At 46.2% G+C, this 23,153-nt stretch overlaps 2 protein-coding genes across 4 annotated transcripts; both read right to left on the reverse strand.

The window, feature by feature from the left end:
* Window positions 1-3,366: 3,366 nt before the first annotated feature.
* On the reverse strand, window positions 3,367-12,798 carry LOC139622878 (mucin-2-like). 3 transcript variants are annotated; one of them, XM_071480560.1, is made up of 7 exons: window positions 12,576-12,798; window positions 11,962-11,994; window positions 11,570-11,671; window positions 11,359-11,468; window positions 9,987-10,182; window positions 9,308-9,396; window positions 3,367-9,222 (listed from the first exon to the last, which is right to left on the reverse strand). In XM_071480560.1, exons 1-7 carry the CDS (start codon window positions 12,763-12,765, stop codon window positions 3,649-3,651), a joined length of 6,294 nt encoding a protein of 2,097 aa, XP_071336661.1. In that variant the 5' UTR covers window positions 12,766-12,798; the 3' UTR covers window positions 3,367-3,648. The 3 variants fall into 3 exon arrangements, with proteins under 3 accessions (XP_071336661.1, XP_071336671.1, XP_071336680.1); XM_071480570.1 differs by lacking the exon at window positions 11,962-11,994 and having other exon boundaries at window positions 3,368-9,222; XM_071480579.1 differs by lacking the exons at window positions 11,962-11,994; window positions 12,576-12,798 and having other exon boundaries at window positions 3,368-9,222; window positions 11,359-11,410; window positions 11,570-11,668.
* Window positions 12,799-16,331: 3,533 nt separating this feature from the next.
* Window positions 16,332-23,078, reverse strand: LOC139618219 (ice-structuring glycoprotein-like). Its single transcript, XM_071474015.1, has 6 exons — window positions 22,776-23,078; window positions 20,805-20,918; window positions 20,609-20,706; window positions 19,902-20,100; window positions 19,107-19,192; window positions 16,332-19,022 (listed from the first exon to the last, which is right to left on the reverse strand). Exons 1-6 carry the CDS (start codon window positions 22,972-22,974, stop codon window positions 16,332-16,334), a joined length of 3,387 nt encoding a protein of 1,128 aa, XP_071330116.1. The 5' UTR covers window positions 22,975-23,078.
* Between the last annotated feature and the right edge of the window lie 75 nt (window positions 23,079-23,153).

Below are 23,153 nucleotides of genomic sequence, written 5' to 3' on the forward strand. Positions count from 1 at the left end.
AATTTATTAACAAAGAAACAAAAGAAACTAACTTGGAATGGTTTGTTTATTTTTAGGGAAAAGTTCGAAAGTTTAGGTGGCGCTTGTGGTGGAAGCACTTGTGATTGTTGTTGAGCTGGTGCTCATGGTGGATACAAACTGGATTGTGGTGGATGTATTTGGTGTCGTCGTTGAGCCGGAGCTTGTGGTGGAGGAACTTGCAGTTCTCATTGAACTGGCACTTGCTGTGTGTTGTTAGCATGTGTAGTTAAGGAACTTGGGGTTGATGTTGAGCCAGCGCTCATGATTGAGGAAGAGGAGAGGAAGAACCCACTGTTATTGAGTAAGTAGCTGTAGTGGAGGAGGTGCCCATCATCATGGAGGAAACAACAGAGGTGGTGGAGGAGGTGCCTACGACTGATGATTCAACACTTGTAGTGAAGGTGTTGCTCATCATGGTTAAGGAGGCACCCGCTAATGTAGAGATAACACTTGTAGTGGAGGAGATGCCCATCGTGGTGGAGGAACTCACTGTTGTTGTGGCAGCACTTGTAGAGGACGAGGCTACTGACGTGGTGGAGTACTCGCCCACATTTGTCAAGGCAGCACTTGTAGTGGATGAGGTGCCAGCTGTTAATGAGACAGCACTTGTAGCGGAGGAGTTGCCCATCATGGTGGAGAAGGTACCCGATGTAGTGGAGGAGGCACCCACTGTTGTTGACGCAGCACTTGAAGTGGAAGATGTGGCTGTTGTGGTGGAGGAGGCACCCACTGTTGTTGAGGTAACACTTGTAGTGGAGGAGGTGCCCGTTGTTGTTGAGCCATCATTTGTAGTGTAGGAGGTGTCTGATGGTGGAGGAAACACCCGATGTGGTGAAGGAGGCGCCCACTGTTGTTGTAGCAGCACTTGTAGTGGAGAAGGCTCCTGACATAGTGGAGGACACGCCCACTATTGTGAAGGCCGCACTTGTAGTGGAGGAGGTGCCCAACATGGTGGAGGAGGCACCCGACGTGGTGGAGGAGGCACCCATTTTTCTTGAGCCAGCACTTGTAGTGGAGGAGGTGCCCATCATGGTGGAGAAAACACGTAAAAGTGGCAGCCGTGGTCCCAACTTTTTTTGGCAACATAGTGGAACAAGCCACCAGTGTCATGTACACCTTCCCAGTAATCAACATAAACCAGTTCAAAGCCAGAATCCTGTGAATATTTTTACTTTTAGTTTTCGCATAACATTTATAATTTCACAATATGTTCGTTTGTTTTTTTTTCTAGTTTAACAGGTGTTTTCTGGTTTAACAGGTGAATTCTGTGTGTGTATTTGATCTTTCCCCACGGGCTATTTTATTGTGGCATGCATAGCAGATGCCATAGGTTATTTCAGTCTCACACTTTTTAAAAGTTCCACACACATCAGGGGCATTCCTCTGATTACACTCAATGTTTTGCAAACTTTTAAAGGGGAGATAAAATGTGCTGATGGGTGAAAAATTCATCTGGTTTCATGATAATAATGCAATTTATTATTGATACAGCCACTGAATGAAAAGTACTTTTACAGTGTCTTTAAAAGCAGGTGTACATAAATGGCCAAAATTCATTCAGCTGTGAGAATAAGTAGAAAGATGAAAGACTTCCTGTCTTTTCATGTATTTCCAAAGTTAGAATAGGACTGTGTTTTTACCTGTTGCATGTACTGTATTGGTGTCTTTCAGTCACCTGGACAAGTGCAGCCTGAGGATGCTGCCCAACAAGGGGGATGTCCTCCTAGTAAAATGCTGCATGCCAAACAAAGAGCTAGCTGCACAAAATGCTGCTCTGAAAGAGCAGGTAACCAGGAAGGACATCAGCTGGAAGGTAGGAAAAAAGATGCTGCCAAATGAGAAGGAGTTTTGATTTTAATCCTGATCATGGCCAGAAATGACTTGGGCAGCCTGGTGAAGACTGTAGAGCCTGAAAGAGCCAGAAAGAAAAAGCTGGCTGCAGAGTGCAAGGAGATGGACAGAAAGGAGGAGGTAGTCCGCTTCTTGAGGGAACATTAAAGACCAATGGAGGGCAGAGCGTGACAGAGTCAAGGAGATGGAGCTTTCCTTGACAAAAGCATCGTCCAGTTCACTGCAGTGTGGGAGAGCCGACTGACTGTCAGGGAAGAGAAGGCAGTCACTGAGCTCAAAGCTCCACAGGAGAGCTGCAACAACAGGGTGAGGCACATCACTCAAGAACAAGATAAGGTGATCACCATTGCCAGAGCTGAAACAATGCCACTGGCAGATAAAAATCTGGAGTACCTCGCCAAACTCAAAACCATGGAGGTGCTGATGGTTCCAGCAGGAAGAGACCTTGTGGCAGGAAGACATCAGGGCCCTGGAGGAGAAGCTCAGATATGAGCAGGCAGGAAAGGAGGAGGAACTGCAGTAACAGAACAGAATAACAGACGAGTGGCTCACCAAGCAAGAGGACTGGATCAACAAGGGCAGAGGGATGGAGGACATCCAGCACCTGATCCTGCAGAATGTTGACCTTCAGGTACGCCACATCAGCCAGTCATTTTGATTTGAATTATAACTTCTTGGATTGTACATTTGTTAAAGATTTAGCCTTTGAAAAAGAAAATACTGAAACATGGGCTGTCTCTATCTTCTTCCTTGAAGTCAGACAAAGATAAGGCAAGTATAAAAAAGGAGACAAAGAGAGCAAAGAAGGAGGCAGAAAAGAAGAGGCTGAAAAAGAAGAAAGAGCAGGAGAAGAAAGAAAATAGAAAGAGAGAAGAGAGAGAAGGAGGAAATGAAGGAGAAGAAGAGAGAGAAGGAAAGGGAGAAAGAAAGGAAGAGAAGAGAGGGGTAACTCCCTTTTCCATGTAACCCCTAACACCAAACCCTCTCTCTCACCCAACATTCCGCCCCCCTCCTTTACCCCATTACCCCTCCACCTGCCCAAATCCCTTCTCCCATCCTTCCTCTCTCTCAACTCTCGTCCCAACTCCCCCCACCCTCTTACACCTTTACCCACCTTTGGGGGTAGGTGAAGGTCCTTACCCTCCACCCCCAAATCTATATCTATCCACCCTTAAGAAATGAAAATCATGTCAATAAATGTAAAAAGAATTCCATAATTTCCATCTGTGTCTGTCCCTATGAATACAGACACTATAAACACAGACACATTAACACATAGTAATACTCAAATATCTTTATACAGTACAGATTATTCAGGTTTGTGTGATGAATTGTGCAGACCTTCAAGTCAGTCAGACTCAGGGAACCATTTAATTCACCCTGCTGCTGTAACTTTATTTCTTAAAGCTTTCATTGCTGTGCTGCACTGCCCAGTTGGCCCCTGTGCATTTCAACCCAATATTCATAACAGTTATAGGCCTCATAATAATATTAATGAGGATAGGCCCCAGAATATAAAATCAAAGAGTGAAATGTAGACATACGGAAATGCTAAAATAAAGACACTGAAAAATCAGAAATAGAAATATTGACATAAATATATGTAGATGTATAGAAATACCGAAAGAGACATTTGATTAAGTTAAATATTTACTTTATTATGCATTCAAAATTTCTATCAGTATTTTCTAAACTTACTGATTAGTACGCAATTTTAAAATTTATCTTCAGCTGCAGATTGTCAATCTTCCTCTATGTCTTAGTAGAGGAGGCACTTCATGTGGTGGAGGAGACACCACTAGTTGTTGTCGGGCTCGCACTTGAAGTGGAGGAGACAACTGATGTGGTGGAGGCGGCACCCACTGTTGTTGAGGTAGCACTTGTAGTGGAGGAGGTTCCAGTCGTGGTGGAGGAGGTGCCCAACGTGGTGGAGGAGGCACCCACTGTTGTTGAGGCAGCACTTGTAGTGGAGGAGGTTCCAGTCGTGGTGGAGGAGGTGCCCACTGTTGTTGAGGTAGCACTTGTAGTGGAGGAGGTGCCCGTTGTGGTGGAGGAGACACCCGACGTGGTGGAGGAGGAACCCACTGTTGTTGAGGCAGCACTTGTAGTGGAGGAGGTGCCCGTTGTGGTGGAGGAGGCACCCACTGTTGTTGAGGGAGCACTTGTAGTGGAGGAGGTTCCAGTCGTGGTGGAGGAGGTGCCCAACGTGGTGGAGGAGGCACCCACTGTTGTTGAGGCAGCACTTGTAGTGGAGGAGGTTCCAGTCGTGGTGGAGGAGGTGCCCACTGTTGTTGAGGTAGCACTTGTAGTGGAGGAGGTGCCCGTTGTGGTGGAAGAGACACCCGACGTGGTGGAGGAGGCACCCACTATTGTTGATGCAGCACTTGTAGTGGAGGAAGTTCCCATTGTGGTGGAGGAGGCACCCACTGTTGTTGAGGTAGCACTTGTAGTGGACGAGGTGCCAGTAGTGGTGGAGGAGACACCCACTGTTGTCGAGGCAGCACTTGTAGTGGAGGAGGTGCCAGTCGTGGTGGAGGAGACACCCACTGTTGTTGAGGCAGCACTTGTAGTGGAGTAGGTGCTCGTTGTGGTGGAGGAGGCATCCAAAGTGGTGGAGAAGGCACCCACTGTTGTTGATGCAGCACTTGTAGTGGAGGAGGTGCCAGTCGTTGTGGAGGAGACACCCACTGTTGTTGAGGCAGCACTTGTCGTGGAGGAGGTTCCCATCGTGGTGGAGGAGGCACCCACTGTTGTTGAGGCAGCACTTGTAGTGGAGGAGATGCCCATCAAGGTGGAGGAGGAGCCCACTGTTGTTGAGGCAGCACGTGTAGTGGAGAAGATGCCAGTCGTGGTGGAGGAGGAACCCACTGTTGTTGAGGCAGCACTTGTAGTGGAGGAGGTGCCCGTTGTGGTGGAGGAGGCACCCACTGTTGTTGAGGGAGCACTTGTAGTGGAGGAGGTGCCAGTCGTTGTGGAGGAGACACCCACTGTTGTTGAGGCAGCACTTGTCGTGGAGGAGGTTCCCATCGTGGTGGAGGAGGCACCCACTGTTGTTGAGGCAGCACTTGTAGTGGAGGAGATGCCCATCAAGGTGGAGGAGGAGCCCACTGTTGTTGAGGCAGCACGTGTAGTGGAGAAGATGCCAGTCGTGGTGGAGGAGGAACCCACTGTTGTTGAGGCAGCACTTGTAGTGGAGGAGGTGCCCGTTGTGGTGGAGGAGGCACCCACTGTTGTTGAGGGAGCACTTGTAGTGGAGGAGGTTCCAGTCGTGGTGGAGGAGGTGCCCAACGTGGTGGAGGAGGCACCCACTGTTGTTGAGGCAGCACTTGTAGTGGAGGAGGTTCCAGTCGTGGTGGAGGAGGTGCCCACTGTTGTTGAGGTAGCACTTGTAGTGGAGGAGGTGCCCGTTGTGGTGGAAGAGACACCCGACGTGGTGGAGGAGGCACCCACTATTGTTGATGCAGCACTTGTAGTGGAGGAAGTTCCCATTGTGGTGGAGGAGGCACCCACTGTTGTTGAGGCAGCACTTGTAGTGGACGAGGTGCCAGTAGTGGTGGAGGAGACACCCACTGTTGTCGAGGCAGCACTTGTAGTGGAGGAGGTGCCAGTCGTGGTGGAGGAGACACCCACTGTTGTTGAGGCAGCACTTGTAGTGGAGTAGGTGCTCGTTGTGGTGGAGGAGGCATCCAAAGTGGTGGAGAAGGCACCCACTGTTGTTGATGCAGCACTTGTAGTGGAGGAGGTGCCAGTCGTTGTGGAGGAAGCACCCACTGTTGTTGAGGCAGCACTTGTAGTGGAGGAGGTGCCAGTCGTTGTGGAGGAGACACCCACTGTTGTTGAGGCAGCACTTGTCGTGGAGGAGGTTCCCATCGTGGTGGAGGAGGCACCCACTGTTGTTGAGGCAGCACTTGTAGTGGAGGAGATGCCCATCAAGGTGGAGGAGGAGCCCACTGTTGTTGAGGCAGCACGTGTAGTGGAGAAGATGCCAGTCGTGGTGGAGGAGGCACCCACTGTTGTTGAGGCAGCACTTGAAGTGGAGGAGATGCCCATCGTGGTGGAGGAGTCACCCGATGTTGTGAAGGAGGTGCCCACTGTTGTTGAGGCAGCACGTGTAGTGGAGGAGGTTCCCGTCGTGGTGGAGGAGGCATCCAACGTGGTGGAGGAGGTGCCCACTGTTGTTGAGGCAGCACGTGTAGTGGAGGAGGTTCCTGTTGTGGTGGAGGAGGCACCCAACATGGTGGAAGAGGTGCCCACTGATGTGGAGGCAGCACTTGTCGTGGAGGAGGTGCCTGTCGTGGTGGAGAAGATGCCAGTCGTGGTGGAGGAGGCACCCACTGTTGTTGAGGCAGCACTTGAAGTGGAGGAGATGCCCATCGTGGTGGAGGAGTCACCCGATGTTGTGAAGGAGGTGCCCACTGTTGTTGAGGCAGCACGTGTAGTGGAGGAGGTTCCCGTCGTGGTGGAGGAGGCATCCAACGTGGTGGAGGAGGTGCCCACTGTTGTTGAGGCAGCACTTGTGGTGGAGAAGGTGCAAGTCGTGGTGGAGGAGGTGCCCACTGTTGTTGAGGCAGCACTTGTACTGGAGGAGGTGCCCGTTGTGGTGGAGGAGGAGCCTGATGTTGTGGAGGCAGTACTTGTAGTGGAGATTCCTGTCATGGTGGAGGAGGCACCCACTGTTGTTGAGGCAACACGTGTAGTGGAGGAGGTTCCCGGTGTGGTGGAGGAGGCGCCCACTGTTGTTGAGACAGCACTTGCAGTGGAGAAGGTTACTGTTGTGGTGGAGGAGGCGCCCGACGTTGTGGAGGAGCCCAGTGTTGTTGAGGCAGCACTTGTAGTGGAGGAGGTTCCCGTCGTGGTGGAGGAGGCACCCACTGTTGTTGAGGCACCACTTGTGGTGGAGCCAGCATTTGTGGTTGTCGAGCTAGTCAGTGTTGTGGGGATGGTGCTGGTAGTTGTGGTGGATAGGCGTGTAGTTGATACTGAACTCGGGCTCGTGGTCGAGGCAACGCTAATTATTATGGAAGAGGGGGTACTGGAGGGGGCAGCCGTGGTGACTGATGTCTGACTGACGGCGGTCGTTGTCATGGCGGGGGCTGTTGTTGTGATAGTCGTGGCAGTGGCAACTGTTGCGGCAGTGGTCGTTGTCATGGCGGGGGCTGTTGTTGTGATAGTCGTGGCAGTGGCAACTGTTGCGGCAGTGGTCGTTGTCATGGCGGGGGCTGTTGTAGTGACGGTCGTGGCAGGGGCAGCTGTTGCGGCAGTGGTCGTTGTCATGGCGGGGGCTGTTGTAGTGACTGTCGTGGCAGGGGCAGCTGTTGCGGCAGTGGTCGTTGTCATGGCGGGGGCTGTTGTGATAGTCGTGGCAGGGGCAGCTGTTGTGGCAGTGGTTGTTGTCATGGCGGGGGATGTTGTAGTGACAGTCGTGGCTGGGGCAGCTGTTGTGGCAGTAGTGGTTGTCATGGCGGGGGATGTTGTGGCAGACGTGGCAGGAGCAGCTGTTGTGGCAGTGGTCGTTGTCATGGCGGGGGATGTTGTAGTGACAGTCGTGGCAGGGGCAGCTGTTGTGGCAGTGGTGGTTGTCATGGCAGGGGATGTTGTTGTGACAGTCGTGGCAGGGGCAGCTGTTGTGGCAGTAGTGGTTGTCATGATGGGGACTGTTGTTGTGACAGTCGTGGCAGGGGCAGCTGTTGTGGCAGTAGTGGTTGTCATGGCGGGGGATGTTGTTGTGACAGTTGTGGCAGTGGTCGTTGTCATGGTGGGGACTGTTGTAGTGACAGTCGTGGCAGGGGCAGCTGTTGTGGCAGTGGTGGTTGTCATGGCGGGGGATGTTGTAGTGACAGTCGTGGCAGGGGCAGCTGTTGTGGCAGTAGTGGTTGTCATGGCGGGGGATGTTGTGATAGTCGTGGCAGGGGCAGCTGTTGTGGCAGTGGTTGTTGTCATGGCGGGGGATGTTGTAGTGACAGTCGTGGCAGGGGCAGCTGTTGTGGCAGTAGTGGTTGTCATGGCGGGGGATGTTGTGGCAGACGTGGCAGGAGCAGCTGTTGTGGCAGTGGTCGTTGTCATGGCGGGGGATGTTGTAGTGACAGTCGTGGCAGGGGCAGCTGTTGTGGCAGTGGTGGTTGTCATGGCAGGGGATGTTGTTGTGACAGTCGTGGCAGGGGCAGCTGTTGTGGCAGTAGTGGTTGTCATGATGGGGACTGTTGTTGTGACAGTCGTGGCAGGGGCAGCTGTTGTGGCAGTAGTGGTTGTCATGGCGGGGGATGTTGTTGTGACAGTTGTGGCAGTGGTCGTTGTCATGGTGGGGACTGTTGTAGTGACAGTCGTGGCAGGGGCAGCTGTTGTGGCAGTGGTGGTTGTCATGGCGGGGGATGTTGTAGTGACAGTCGTGGCAGGGGCAGCTGTTGTGGCAGTAGTGGTTGTCATGGCTGGGGATGTTGTTGTGACAGTTGTGGCAGTGGTAGTTGTCATGGTGGGGACTGTTGTAGTGACAGTCGTGGCAGGGGCAGCTGTTGTGGCAGTGGTCGTTGTCATGGCGGGGGCTGTTGTTGTGACAGTCGTGGCAGGGACAGCTGTTGTGGCAGTGGTCGTTGTCATGGCGGGAGCTGTTGTTGTGACAGTCGTGGCAGGGACAGCTGTTGTGGCAGTGGTGGTTGTCATGGCGGGGGATGTTGTTGTGACAGTCGTGGCAGGGGCAGCTGTTGTGGCAGTGGTTGCTGTCGTGGCAGGCGCTGCTATGGTGTCAGTGGTTACGCTAACAGTGGCGGTCGTGGTGGTCATTGTTGTAGCAGAGGGAGCCATGGCGGTTGTTGTGGTGGTAGTGACATCTGTGGTGAGAGGTATCATAGCAGTGGTGGTTGTGGCAGGAATACCCGTGGTGGTGGTTGTCGTCGTCGTTGTGAGAGCTGCAGTTGTAGCAGTAGATGTATTGGGAGTCGAAGCAGCAGTAGTCGTCGATGAAACAGTCGTACTTGTAGTGGAAGCCGTAGGTACTGGGATTTCTATGTCTACTCCCGTGTATGGCTCTTCAGGAATTTCTTCAAGTCCCCACAAGTCATAAAATGCAGAGTCATAATCACTCTCCTCAACCGTATCAGTCGCTGAGCTGACTGACGCCTGTGCTGTTTCCAAATCAGTTGTTGAGGTAGCCAGTGTTGTCGTCCGAGTTGTTTCCGGATCGAATGGTTCAACAGGAACATCTTCAAAGTCCCACAGGTCAAATAAATCCGGTTCCTCTAGAGCTCTTCTAACATGATGCCTCCCAACTCTCTTTGGCAACATATTGGAACAAGCCACCAGCGTCGTGCACAGCTTCCCAGTAGAGTCAACATAAACCAGTTCAAAGCCAGAATCCTGTGAACATTTTTAGTTTTAATTTTCACATAACATTCATAATTTATGTTAACAATATGTTTGTTTATTTTATTCCCTAACTTACCATGTCTGGTAACTTTGATATCTCCACAAACAGAGATTCAGAGGTCTTCTGTTGTCTCACAGAGTATCTTTCATTATCACTGAAAAAACCTGCAAAAAGTGAAGATTTGGATGTCTAAGATTTTCTCTCCAAGTGTTTGCAAAAATCAGAAGCCTGACATCAATTTTCCACACATGCTTCACTGGATTCCATGATTATAGCAGACCATTAACATAACATCAGCTGAGCTGAGCTACAACACAACAGCTCGTTCGTTCGTTTAACATTCACTTCATTTCATCACAAGTATATTATTTCAAACAACCGTTACAGTTTATCCAACTCAGCTAATCAATAACAAAGAATTGCAGGTACCCCCCTTGCAAAGACATCAGTTATTTCAATTTTCAAATAAATTGTCTATAAAAATAAACTACACGTTTACTTCACTATGAATATTCAGTTTTACATTAATTTAACAATAGCAGTTCATAGATATCTGGTAAAATAATCTAGGAATGGTAAAGATATTATAAGAAATGGTTCTACATTTTGGGAAATATACTTATTTGATTTCTTTCAGTTCGTAAAATGTTTACTAATTATTCTGCCCACATGGGCCAAAAACTGTTTACTTCAGTGTTAATGTTATTGTTTATGACATTACAAGTGTATTTGTTCCCAGCTACCTAGTCCTTACCCAGCTCTTTCATGTTCCTTAGTTTTGATCCACTTGGCAGCTTCACAGTGACATGCGTTGATCTACAAGTGACAAGCGGTGATGCTGCTTGTGATGACATTCCTGGAGTCTCACAGACGGCCATGCCTGTCATATTCTCCTGCAGCAGATGGTCAAAATAATGCAGTTTCAGGCTATATCCACTTCCATCTCCAGTCTGGGGATAAAGAAAATTAATTGTGGGAGACATCAAAAGAAGCATTGTAATTATAATTGTATGTCCTGGATGAGTCAGATACATATTAAAGCTGTAATAATCAACATTTTATAAAAACAATCAAATCACAATGTGAAAACATTTTGTCAGCGTGAAAGATGTCACTCATAGAGATGAACCAACATAGAATTATCATCCGAATCTACAGGACTAACAAAACACCCGCTCAGCACCAAATACCACACAGACACAATTAGCAACTAGCTGGTTAACATAGTAGAGCAATTAGCAGGTAAAGAGCCAAATATTTCCCTTAAGTATATCCTTTGATGGTGACCAAAAACAAAACAAAAACAGAGTGAATATTGGACTTCGATTTGTCAAATGGAGACAAACACAACTCCAAATGAATGATATGTTGCTCCATAACTGTTGGACATGTAAATAAGCAACTGTTGACAAGTTTGCCATATTTATGTCAGTTCTGTGTTCACAAGTTGTTCTTGCCTCCAAGTGGCCAAAAAAATTGTGACAGCAGCTGTAATGAAATGTAAATGGTAAGATATGGCAGAAAAGTCTCCCTTCTATGATGGAGGCCTCAAAAAAGGAGAAAAAAAAAAAATACAAGCAGCAACAGGGATTCTGGAGAGACAACTGTGCATCATCCATCTGCAGCACTACAGTGGTAAACAATGGAGCTAAGCACCCCGTGCTGCTCTGCAATTGGGTGGTTAATAGACATAGGTCGTAGCAGCATTCATAATGTCAGATGGTCATCTTAAATTTATGACATTGTCAGAATTTTGTCCAAGGGTACATTTGTTCACTTCACATTACTAACAGTGTGAAGTTAGGATTGGTTACTATGTGAAGTTAGGATGCATTTCCCATTTCCAACGCTAGCAAAGCCCATGTTACCTGCAATGTAGCTCAGACAGTACACTTCAGATGGACATTTATTAAGATATTAACAGAATCTCGATCCAAGGCAACACTGAATTTACCTAACCTGTGTGAAGCAGCAAGCACATTGATATTTCCCTTGAACACGAGCAAAGCAGTGTAGCCTCACAGCGAGCATATTTGCCAAGCAAAAACCATCTGTACTGACCTAAGACACAGAAACCCTTCAGTTATCCACAGTACCAGTTAGTTTAGTCAAAGAAATACCTTTACCTTCATTGCTGTGTGGCAGCCAGTATAGGGAAGCCTCACCAGCAACCACCATCTGTAAATTTGAATCGAATTGTGACACCTTTCAGGCAGTGACAACAACTGTAACCCATCTGTGGTAAAGAGATGGAGAAAAATTTGGTTTCTGACAACAGTTGATACTCCATTTTTTAAAAAGGCAAAAACATACTGCAGGTGGACGAATCAAACGTACCTTCCAGACGCAGATTAGAAAATCTAATGAGTGAAAAGCGCAGGGAAAGTGCACCATTACTGCAGCGATACTGTGGCTGTTTGAAATCTGATGCCTGTGAAACTAGAAAAGATGAAAACTCTTGTAAATAAAGCCAGAGGAAATCTGCCAAGACTGGGGCTAATATACAGGCTTTACAGTTCTAAATACTTTGCATCAGTATGCATTTTCCTTATCCAGACTAGATATCCAGATACAGATTGTATGTTAATTCCACATGTAAACAGGGTCCCACTGTGGTTACCCTTTAGGGCTGCAACTTATGATTATTTTCATTATCAATGAATCTGACTGTACATTTTTTGATTTATTGTTTTGGCTTATAAAAAGACATAAGAAAACAGTGAAAATACCACAATTATAGTTTCCCAGAGCCGGGGTGGTATCTGTCAACAGGCCAAAAACCAAAGATATTCAATTTACTATCATGTAAGATAAAGTAAAGCAGCAAAGTCTCACATGTAAAAGATGAAACCATAAAACCTTTGGCACCTTTGCTTGAAAATTAACTTACAGTTTTAAATTCCTACACAGCAAGTCATGTGGCTACAATGTTGTTGAAGAAAAGGAGAATCATGACTGTTCATAAGGACCATTTTTCATTTCTGGATGATTTTAAAGACCATTGTGGGAGTTTATGCAACATTATACAAATGTCTGCTTCTGTGTTTTGGCAGTAGCCTTGTGAATTAAACATTGCCAAATAAAAGGGATGGGGAAAATGGTTTTATGTAATAAAAACAGAGTTTTGAAAAATTTATTTTGTGGAATATATATAAATACAAAATTTATGTTGACTAGAAATATTTTACCTAGTTTTATTTGCATAGTTATTTAATTGTACAGTAATTTGTTTCCTGGTATTGAAAACTTCTGAGTTCTGACTGCTGAAACCATGATTTCAAATAACAGAGGGTTTTTCAATGGAAAAGGTTTTTTAAATGATAATGATGGTCAGAGGTTTCACCTTTGAGGAAATTCCAAGCCGGTGCTGGGAAACTTCGTTGTTCTAGAGCCGCCTCAAGCGGCTGCTTGTGACCGTGGGAAAGGTCGCCCTGGTCGGCCAGACGTCCGTGTGCGTACCGTTGGCTCCCTGCGGTGTTGAGCCGGGCTAGAGTAAAACCGATCCAAACCCAGGCCATCAGTGCGGACGCCATGGCAGCGCTCCGGTCCGGTCGGCTTGTCTCTGCCGCCAGGAGAGACCGAAGATGCGGACTGAGAAACCGTGAAGGCTGCACAGCTGCGCCATTAAGTCGGTTAATCAGAAAGCTGCACAGCTGCGCCATTAAGTCGGTTAATCAGAAAGCTGCACAGCTGCGCCGTGGAGCGTGGTTGCGGACAGTGTTGTGATTCATACATCTGCTCCACTCACGGTATCATTTGACTGAACAGGGGCCGCTATTAAATCTGTGAAACACTTCTATTTTGCAGTCTATACTTATTTCCTCTGTTCTGCTCCTACTTCTCATGGTCACTATCAATCTCGAAATCATAAAGTCCACTAGCCTATATAGTGAGTTCACCCATTTAGTAGTGCTGTCTGAAGTGAGAATTATGTCCCACAATGCATCATTCATTGTTCAACCTATGGTCACTTACCAAGCAATATATACCATCATGCATTGTGCTCACAGTGAAAGACTGAAAAACAATGCAGAGAAAATTGCCCATGTAGTGTCTGATAGTGTTTTTCAATTTTACTGATGAGCTCACTATATAGTCCTCTACACAGAACTCCCTGGATTGACCCTGAGAGCCAAGAAGGAAGACACCTTGCCATTGGGTTGGGTTGCCATTGCCATTTTTAGTGTCTTGTTGAGGCATGGCTTCACCGGCTGCTCCTTACTGCAGTGGCTGCAGATCTTATTTGCACAGGGGAGAATGCCCTGGCAAAAAGGGTCATACTTTTTAATTGTTTCCTCAGGCACTGAAGAAAACAAAAAACAACAGACACAAACACGGATCTTCCTTGCTGTAGACAGAAAAAAAGTAAATCAATAAAAAACAAGCTATTTTTACACATTAACTATGGAAACCTACATTACATGAATTGCATTTTAAAATGAATGTACAACATGATATTGTGTGTGGTACAGCCTGTTTTACTGTTGATTTGTTAGTAATGAGATTGTCGAATTCAAAAATGGAAGTATTCAGTCACCAGATAAATCTGTGGGGTCACAGGATGATTAGGATGTCACAGGATGTGAGAGGAAACAATAAAAAAACAAAGTTGTGATACACAAATCTGTTTTCAGTGCCTGGACTTTTTCTCTAATCTTTGATTTTTGGTAAAATATTTGTTCATTTGAATATTTATTGAAATGACCAGACCATATGAGAGGTTGAGAGGGGAAAATGATTATTTGGTAGAGCTGTTAACAACTCAGATATCTGAAATGTAACCTAACTGTACTCTGCTGTTTGTAAGATGTCAGAAGCCTAAAAGGGTGGAAACCACTGGTTTAATCTTCAACAGTGTGTTGTATTTAAAAAGCGTGTTACATTATCCACTGTGTGAAATCTTTACGTGAAAAGTAACTATAAGTATCAAATGTAGTGGAGTGGAAAGTACAGTATTTACATATGAAATGCAGTAGAGTGGAAGGATAAAGTAGCATCAAATGGAAATACCAAAGTAAAATACTATAGGTAGATAGATGAAATACTTTATGAATCCCTAGAGGAAATTGAAATAATGAAGCACCTCAAAATTGTACAAAAGTACAGTACTTGAGTAAATTTACTTAGTTACTTTCCAGTACTGGTCTAATTACTGACGAACTCGCTGGCTTACCAGAGGAACACGTGTATCCTATGACACCATGTTTTTAATGTAATTATCTTTTAATACATTTTATTTGCAAAATGCCATAAATTATTAGTGTTAAAACATAAAACTAGTTTACTTATAAATAGCTAGGCTGAAAGTGCAAAGGGCTGAAAAGTGAATCCAACGAGGATGTGCCTTAAATCTTCATTCTTTGTAATGGCCTGAAGGGGACAATTCCGTTGGCTAAAAAAAGAAGTTCGATGTATGGAAGACGATGAGAATTTTTTTTTTTTTTTTATTTGAGTAACTTGGTTTTTACCCAGTCTTGTTTGTAATAATCACATTCATGAGGTGGGACGAACTCTCTGTTTAATACACATTGGGCCCTCTAGTGAGTAAGCTGGCTCAAAATAAATTAGTGTGTTCTTACACTGAAGGAGCTTGTCACTCAGTTAAAGGTGTGGCTTCTTTTATTTTGTGTCACTTGCAGCATTAGACGCTGGGAAGTTACCCTGCTGCTGTTTGATAATGAGTGTATGTATGTCAATTCATTGATGGTTTTGATTATTTCATGGGCATTGTTGACAATAAGAGAAATCATGAATTGTTATTCAAGTTTTGTAAACAGCTAATGGTGTTTTAGCATCCATAAAGAACCCATCAGACATTGTCGCATATAGTCATACCATCCTAAACACTCCCGACCTCAGAAGCAAAGTCGGGTCGGGCCAGGTTAGTACTTGGATGGGAGACTGCGTGGGAATACCAGATGCTGTGAAGGGTACAAAATGAGCCATTGATAATCAAATAAGATAATGCTGAAATACAGAAGTACAATATTTTAATTAATAAATTGCTATATCACAAGTTGGTTTGCAGGAAAAATACTGAGGAATTAAACTCTAAGACTAGTGGTACCTTTCTCTGGTGTGTTGCTACAAGTGAACTGGAATTACATAAAGTGCCAAGAAGAGTTTTAATACAGCACTGCCATAAAATGTATCTCTTACAAGTTTATGTACAATTTTACTATAACTACATGTAGCAGTAAGTAAGTAAATTAACAAAAACCAAACAAATATATAATGAGAAAGAAGGTTGGGGTGGAGGTCAGTCCTGTAGTGACCCATCCGCGCTGTCCCGAAAGGGCCCCTACGCGCATTGCCAGGGGCCCGGACAGAGGATCTCGTTGTCTAACCTGTGTAGGGGTCCAGTTGGCCCAACCCCTCGCCACACACACACACACACACACACACACCCACAACCAACACATAATGTAGCCTCATCTCCACTCCAGTACTAACATCACTATAGCAACCTGATATTATTGCTAGTACATATGTTAGCACTTGTCTTTTATGTCACCCCATACATTTTTTTTTCCCCTTCCGTTTCTTTGTCACACTAAATCACCAATGTCTCATGTCAACATCTGTCTACTATGTCTTAAAGGTTTGTCAATTTTTGGTCACTATTTCACCAATAAAATAAATAAAAACATGTAGCAGAAACCTACACAGTAAATTAAAAATTTACAAATTTATCTGCCTAAATGTTTATTCAACATTGAAAGTATATTGCTTTGCAATTAAAGACAATCATGTTTTTGTATGTAAAAAAATAGATCAAGAAATATGCATAGATGTATTTCAAACCAATATTCAGAGCAATTCTGAGGTTTTTAAAATAGGGATCATGCTAATGTTACTGAGAATAGGCCCAAAAATATAAAGTTTGAAAATGTACATATATGGAAATGTTGAAAGGAAGACACTGAAAAATAGAAATGTAGACAAATATATGTAGATGTATAGAAATACAGAAACAGAAATTTTACTTAAATGAAACATACTTTATTATGCATTCAATGATTCCTATCAGTATTTTCTCAAGTTATTAGTACACAGTTTTTCACGTTCCAATCTTCATCTGCACACTGTCAATCTTCCTCTATGTCGTAGTAGAGGAGACACTTGATGTGGTGGAGGAGACATCACTAGTTGTCGTCGAGCCTGCACTTGTAGTGGAGGAGGCACCTGATGTGGTGGAGGAAGCAGCAGTGCCAGGGCCTGTTGTGGTTGAGGCAGGATTTTCAGTTGTGGCTGTGGGACTCATAACAGCAGTAGTGGAGACACTGCTAGTCGGGGGTGGTGATGTTGAGGTAAGTGCAGCAGAAGACGTGGTGGTGACCTGTGCTGTGGCTGTTGTGGAGTATGTTGTTGGGGCACTTGGGGTGGTCGTCGTAGCAGGCGCAGCTGTAGTGGTGGAGGTGGTTGTCGTCGTCGTGGCAGGCACAGCTGTAGTGGTGGAGGTGGTCGTGGTAGGCGCAGCTGTAGTGGTGGAGGTGGTCGTGGTCGTGGCAGGCGCAGCTGTAGTGGTGGAGGTGGTCGTCGTCGTTGTGGCAGGCGCAGCTGTAGTGGAGGCGGTCGTCGTAGCAGGCGCAGCTGTAGTGGTGGAGGTGGTCGTCGTCGTGGCAGGCGCAGCTGTAGTGGTGGAGGTGGTCGTCGTCGTGGCAGGCGCAGCTGTAGTGGTGGAGGTGGTCGTCGTCGTCGTGGCAGGCGCAGCTGTAGTGGTGGAGGTGGTCGTCGTCGTCGTGGCAGGCGCAGCTGTAGTGGTGGAGGTGGTCGTCGTCGTCGTGGCAGGCGCAGCTGTAGTGGTGGAGGTGGTCGTCGTCGTCGTGGCAGGCGCAGCTGTAGTGGTGGAGGTGGTCGTCGTCGTCGTGGCAGGCGCAGCTGTAGTGGTGGAGGTGGTCGTCGTCGTCGTGGCAGGCGCAGCTGTAGTGGTGGAGGTGGTCGTCGTCGTCGTGGCAGGCGCAGCTGTAGTGGTGGAGGTGGTCGTCGTCGTCGTGGCAGGCGCAGCTGTAGTGGTGGAGGTGGTCGTCGTCGTCGTGGCAGGCGCAGCTGTAGTGGTGGAGGTGGTGGTCGTCGTCGTGGCAGGCGCAGCTGTAGTGGTGGAGGTGGTCGTCGTCGTCGTGGCAGGCGCAACTGTAGTGGTGGAGGTCGTCGTCGTCGTGGCAGGCGCAGCTGTAGTGGTGGAGGTGGTCGTCGTCGTCGTGGCAGGCGCAACTGTAGTGGTGGAGGTCGTCGTCGTCGTGGCAGGCGCAACTGTAGTGGTGGAGGTCGTCGTCGTCGTGGCAGGCGCAGCTGTAGTGGAGGCGGTCGTTGTAGCAGGCGCAGCTGTAGTGGAGGCGGTCGTTGTAGCAGGCGCAGCTGTAGTGGTGGAGGTGGTCGTCGTCGTGGCAGGCGCAGCTGTAGTGGTGGAGGTGGTCGTCGTCGTGGCAGGCGCAGCTGTAGTGGTGGAGGTGGTCGTCGTCGTGGCAGGCGCAGCTGTAGTGGTGGAGGTGGTCGTCGTCGTCGTGGCAGGCGCAGCTGTAGTGGTGGAGGTGGTCGTCGTCGTGGCAGGCGCAGCTGTAGTGGTGGAGGTGGTCGTCGTCGTCGTGGCAGGCGCAGCTGTAGTGGTGGAGGTGGTCGTCGTCGTCGTGGCAGGCGCAGCTGTAGTGGTGGAGGTGGTGGTCGTCGTCGTGGCAGGCGCAGCTGTAGTGGTGGAGGTGGTCGTCGTCGTCGTGGCAGGCGCAACTGTAGTGGTGGAGGTCGTTGTCGTCGTGGCAGGCGCAGCTGTAGTGGTGGTAGTGGTTGTTGTAGCAGGCGCAGCTGTGGTGGTGGTGATCGTTGTTGTAGCAGGCGCAGCTGTGGTGGTGGTGGTCGTTGTTGTAGCAGGCGCAGCTGTAGTGGTGGAGGTGGTCGTCGTGGCAGGCGCAGCTGTAGTGGTGGAGGTGGTCGTCGTGGCAGGCGCAGCTGTAGTGGTGGAGGTGGTCGTCGTGGCAGGTGCAGCTGTAGTGGTGGTCGTCACAGCAGATGCAGTTGTGGTGGTGGTCGTCGTGGCAGGTGCAGCTGTAGTGGTGGTCGTCACAGCAGATGCAGTTGTGGTGGTGGTTGTCGCGGCAGATGGAGCTGTAGTGGTGGTTATAGCAGGAGAAGCAGTGGTGGTAGTGGCGGTCGTTATGGCAGGAGCGGCAGTGGTGGTCATCGTCGTTGTCGTTATGGCAGGAGCGGTGGTGGTTGTGGTGGTCGTTATGGCAGGAGCGACAGTGGAAGTGGTCACTGTGGCCGGTGCAGCATTGGTGGTCATTGTGGCCGGAGCAGCAGAGGTGATAATCACGGCAGCCGTAGTGGTGGTGGTAGTTGTCATAGCAGTTACAGTGGTAGTGGCAGTCATTGTGTCTGGGGTTTCTAGTGTGGCCAGTGCAGATGCGCTAGTTGTGGTCGTGGCTGGAGTAGTAGTGAAGGCTGAGGTTGTAGAAGCAGTAGATCCTGGAATTTCTACATCTGTTCCAGTGTATGACCCTTCAGGAATTTCTTCAAATCCCCAAAAATCATAGAAGTCTGCAAAATTTTCCTCTATTATAACTATGTCTGTATCTGTTGCTGAGCTGGCTGTAGTCTGTGTCGTCAGCGTCGTTTCTGGATCAAATGGTTCAACAGGAACCTCATCAAAGCCCCACAGGTTGAATAAATCTGGTTCATCTAGAGCTCTCCTAACATGATGCCTCCCAACTTTTTTTTGCAACAGAGGATAACAAGCTGCCAGCATTGCACAGAGTCTCCCAGTAGCATCAACATAAACCAGTTCAAAGCCAGAATCCTGTGAACAGTCTTAATATTAGTTTTCACATTAAATTATTGCATTATTGTATATTATTTTTTTAATGTTTTGCACTTTACTTACTCTCTCTGGTAATTTTGATATATCCACAAATAATGTACTAGGGGTCTTTCGTTGTCTCACTGAGTATCCTTCCCTCGTGAAAAAATCTGCCGAAACAGAAAATTAAAATCAAATCTTAGATTTACTTTGCAGGTGTGTGCTCACGTCAAACATTTAGAAGCTTAATTTATAATTATGGTTCAAGCAATTTAAAGCTGTCTCTGATCAATTAAAAAAAAAAAAAATATATGCATTACATCAGAGCCTCACCTACTTGCTTTACTGAACTCAGTGTGATATTGGTTGTCTTGATTAGGGTTTGACAGGCTAATGTATGTTCTTAGGGCTTAGCACCCCCAAGTGCCCCTCTTTTAAGTCCCCTGTGTTATGCAAACGCTCAGATACACATGAAGCAAAAAATAAATAAAAATTAAAAAAAAAAAAAAATCCAAACTCAATCTCCTAACCACCCATTGCACCAAAAAAAAAAAAAAAAAAAAAAAAAAAACTTTTCTGTACAATACCAGCTCAAACCAAGACTTTTACTTTCCAGTGCCAATTGGCAGACAATAAAAAGAGACTAGTTACCAATGGAAGCCAAACACCTCAGCCATATATTTTTCCTCAACAGTTTGTCAGAGAAAAAAAAACTAGAGTTGAAAGAGTGGCTATTGTACTCAGATTCATCAGGTGGGTATAAGCAACACTACCATTTTAGGTATGATAACCATGTAAGACAATAATGTATGGAGGCTGTGTGTTTGTTTAAGAGTTGATTCATCACAATCACCATGCTCCTAACAAGCATGTCCTTACCGAGGTCCTTCACCTTCCTCAGTTTTGTTTCACGAGGCAGTGACACAGTAACATGTGCTGCTCTACAAGTCACCAATGGTGGAACTGCTTGTGGTGCTGTAATTGGATCATCACAGAGAGCCACGCCCGTCATGTTCTCCTTCAGTAGACGGTCAAAATAATGCAGCTTCAATGGGTGGAAACCAATTCCATCTCCAGCCTGGGGATAGACAAAATTGTCATTAATTGTAAGAGGTATCAAACAAAAAACAAGTCATGACTGCATTTAATTCCAAAGCAGTACAAAGATTCAAACATGCAGCTTGTTGCATATGTAAATCTTTTAAAATGGTTCACAAAGTTAAAATTCAAAAAAGGCTTGACAAATACTATAGAGGGCCTGACAGGAAAAATCCATTAATTGTTGGTCTTGGTCATTTTATGATATTTCTTAACTTTAAAAAAAAAAAAAAAAAAAAAAATACAGAATATTAGCAGCCTATTCTTTAAGTTTTCACTGTTCCCACATCATTACTTAAAAAAAAATTTACAAGAAAAGGGAAGGCACCTAATAGCATAGCGCTAATTCTAGAGGACGGTTCAGAGAAGCGACTAACAGATAAGTGACACCAATAATAATGCAAGGTATCATGGGCTAGGAATAACATGGTTAAATAGAGTTTGAGAATTAGTACTCAATGGTTTGGACAAAGAATTAAACATTTTACCCGGCAGCCAGTATTGGGAAGCTTTACCAGCAACCACCACCTGTAAGTGTGAATCGAACTGTGACACCTGTCTGGCAGCGACAACAAACGTGCCCCATCTGTGGAAAAGATTGGAGTAACATTAGGCTTCTGACAAGAGCACTCACTCCATTTTCTAAAGGCAAACACATACTGCAGGTGCTTGAATCAAACATACCTTCCATACGCAGATTTGTGTATCTGATGAGTGAAAAGCGCAGGAAGAGTATTCCCTTACTGCAGCGATATTGGGGCTGGTTGAAATCTGAAGTCTCTGGACCTTTTTCTCTCCCTTGGATGAGAAAACCAATTTAAAAAGCAAATTATGCCCATGGTTAAATGGGAAAGTTGGCCATTTTGGCAAATGAGCTTATTTGCTTTCTTGCAAAGAGTTAGATAAGAGAATGTCTATATAATAGCTATGGAGCCAAGTGCCAGAAGACAGTTAGCTTAGCACAAAGACTGCAAAACAACCAGTCTGGCTGTGTCCTGAGGTAACAAAAATCTGGCTACTGGCACATCCAAAGTTCACTAATTAACAGGTTATATCTCTTGTTTAATCCAGTGGTTCCCAACCTTTTTTCCTTGGAGGCCCCCTTGCTTGCATACAAGACAGGCCAGCCCCCCCCCCACCCTTACCCACACATGCACCAAAAGAAAGTAATTCATTACAAATCTTTATTTGCAAAAATAAAGAACTGTAGGCTTTTTTCCTTCTCCTCTTTGGTTTACCATGTATATAAATGAATGTTTCTCATTCCTCCTTTTATGTCACCAGGTGTATCAAATCCACATAAAAAAATAACTGCAAAGACATTAAATATCTATTTTCAAGAGCTAAACATTTAAACTTCAAACATAAGCTTAACATTAGGCCTTCCTCCTTACAAAAAGTATGATACATCAGCACCTATGGATGAATATAATTTTCTTTCCCTTTGTTTATCACCAGGTGTATAAAATGCAAACAGAAATAATAATAATTGCAAGGACATTAAACTGTGTCTCTTTTCAAGAGAGTTCAACATTAAACTTAACAGAACACACACACACACGCACAGTGCCAGCACACTGCTTCAGCAGCAGTGGAAAATGCTGTAAATCTGATTTTGACATTTTTCCAGCTCTGTATTCTAGTTCGCCTACAAAAGCGTCCAGAGCGTCTTTGCACAGCATGACCTTTGATTCAGGCCGCTGCGTCCGCTTGCTCGTCTCATTGCAGAGAGTGAACGTGTCCGCCAGGTACGCCGTTTAGATCCAAAACGCGTCAGTCAGCTGATCCTACAGTGGTCGATTGCGATCTTGCAAAAATCATTTTATTTTTTTAGTGGGTATATGCAGTCTTGATTATCCATTTGGATATCTCCCCCTCCCCCTCCAGTGGGGGGCGCGGACCCTAGGTTGGGAACCACTGGTTTAATCCATACAAAATGACAAATTACCATAGGTGGTTTTTGTGCAGGGAGCCATCTTGACTAAAATGATCCACCTGCCAAATGGATGTTCATTAAACCATGAATTGGTTTTGAAAGTCAGGCAAGGTATTTGGGGACATGGGGAGATGTGATAATGCCAGAGATTAAGCTAAAAAGGGAAATAAAAATGGTTTTTAAAAAATAAGTTATCTGCACTAATTGTTATCAGGTCAAAACAACTGAATATAAATAGCTTGTAACTCAACAAAAGGTCATATTGAATGATGCACTGACATTGTGACATGGCAATGCTTTAACAGTCAACAATAGAGTCCTTGCTCAAACACTAAATGGAAAGGGGGCAAGTTTAAACTGTGTAATGTTACAAAAAAAAAGTTTTAAAAATTTGCATTGAGGCGTAACAAGACCTGTACATTCTTCAGATTCAGAAATTATTTTTTTTAAAAAAAAGGACAAATGGCCAATTTAGAAAATTACATTACATTGATGTGGTCTGAAGTTTTGATACTATATAGGCCAAAATAAATAGCACATGATTAAGAAAGTAGGATAAACATTGATTTGGAGTTTGCTCCCAGCCTTCCAGCCTTTTACGACTGGAGGGATATGGGGCTGAAAACACAGCTCTTTTGTAGGCTGGCCGATGAAAACTGTTTAAATGCCTGTTTTTTTTTCGGTTAACCAAAAACAAAGACGTGAGCAGCAGGTTTCACCTTTGAGGAAATACCAAACCGGCGCTGGGAAACTTCGGTCGGTCCAGTCCTCCCGCGCCGCCTCAAGCGGCTGCTCGTTGCCGTCGTATAGGTCGCCCTGGTCGGCCAGACGTCCGTGTGCGTACCCGTGGCTCCCTGCGCTGTTGAGCCGGGCTAGAGTAAAACCGATCCAAACCCAGGCCATCAGTGCGGACGCCATGGCAGCGCTCCGGCCCGCTCACCTTCTCCCTGCCGCCAGACGACACAAAGCTGCGGCCTGACAAGCTGGAGGCGCTGCACAGCTGCGCCATTATATCCGGTTAATTAGGTGCAGAGGCTGCACAGGTGCGCTTTCACGTCGACGTGCACGTGAAGCTCGGTCGTGATCCTACAACTGGC

Source organism: Trachinotus anak, unplaced genomic scaffold (genome assembly GCF_046630095.1).
Source record: "Trachinotus anak isolate AG129_WGS33_773 ecotype Australia unplaced genomic scaffold, CSIRO_AGI_Tana_v1 ptg000001l, whole genome shotgun sequence".
NCBI classification, from domain to species: domain Eukaryota; kingdom Metazoa; phylum Chordata; class Actinopteri; order Carangiformes; family Carangidae; genus Trachinotus; species Trachinotus anak.

What these genes read in the sequence shown, in the direction of transcription:
- LOC139622878 (XM_071480560.1), bottom strand. Translation starts at nt 12,765, where the DNA reads ATGGCGTCCGCACTGATGGCCTGGGTTTGGATCGGTTTTACTCTAGCC. An exon ending in GGCTTGGAATTTCCTCAAAG is followed by an intron (nt 11,995 to 12,575) that starts GTGAAACCTCTG and finishes GCCTGTTGACAG; the next exon opens with ATACCACCCCGGCTCTGGGA. An exon ending in AAGGAACATGAAAGAGCTGG is followed by an intron (nt 9,397 to 9,986) that starts GTAAGGACTAGG and finishes CACTTTTTGCAG; the next exon opens with GTTTTTTCAGTGATAATGAA.
- LOC139618219 (XM_071474015.1), bottom strand. Translation starts at nt 22,974, where the DNA reads ATGGCGTCCGCACTGATGGCCTGGGTTTGGATCGGTTTTACTCTAGCC. An exon ending in CACAAATCTGCGTATGGAAG is followed by an intron (nt 20,707 to 20,804) that starts GTATGTTTGATT and finishes TCTTTTCCACAG; the next exon opens with ATGGGGCACGTTTGTTGTCG. An exon ending in GAGGAAGGTGAAGGACCTCG is followed by an intron (nt 19,193 to 19,901) that starts GTAAGGACATGC and finishes CTGTTTCGGCAG; the next exon opens with ATTTTTTCACGAGGGAAGGA.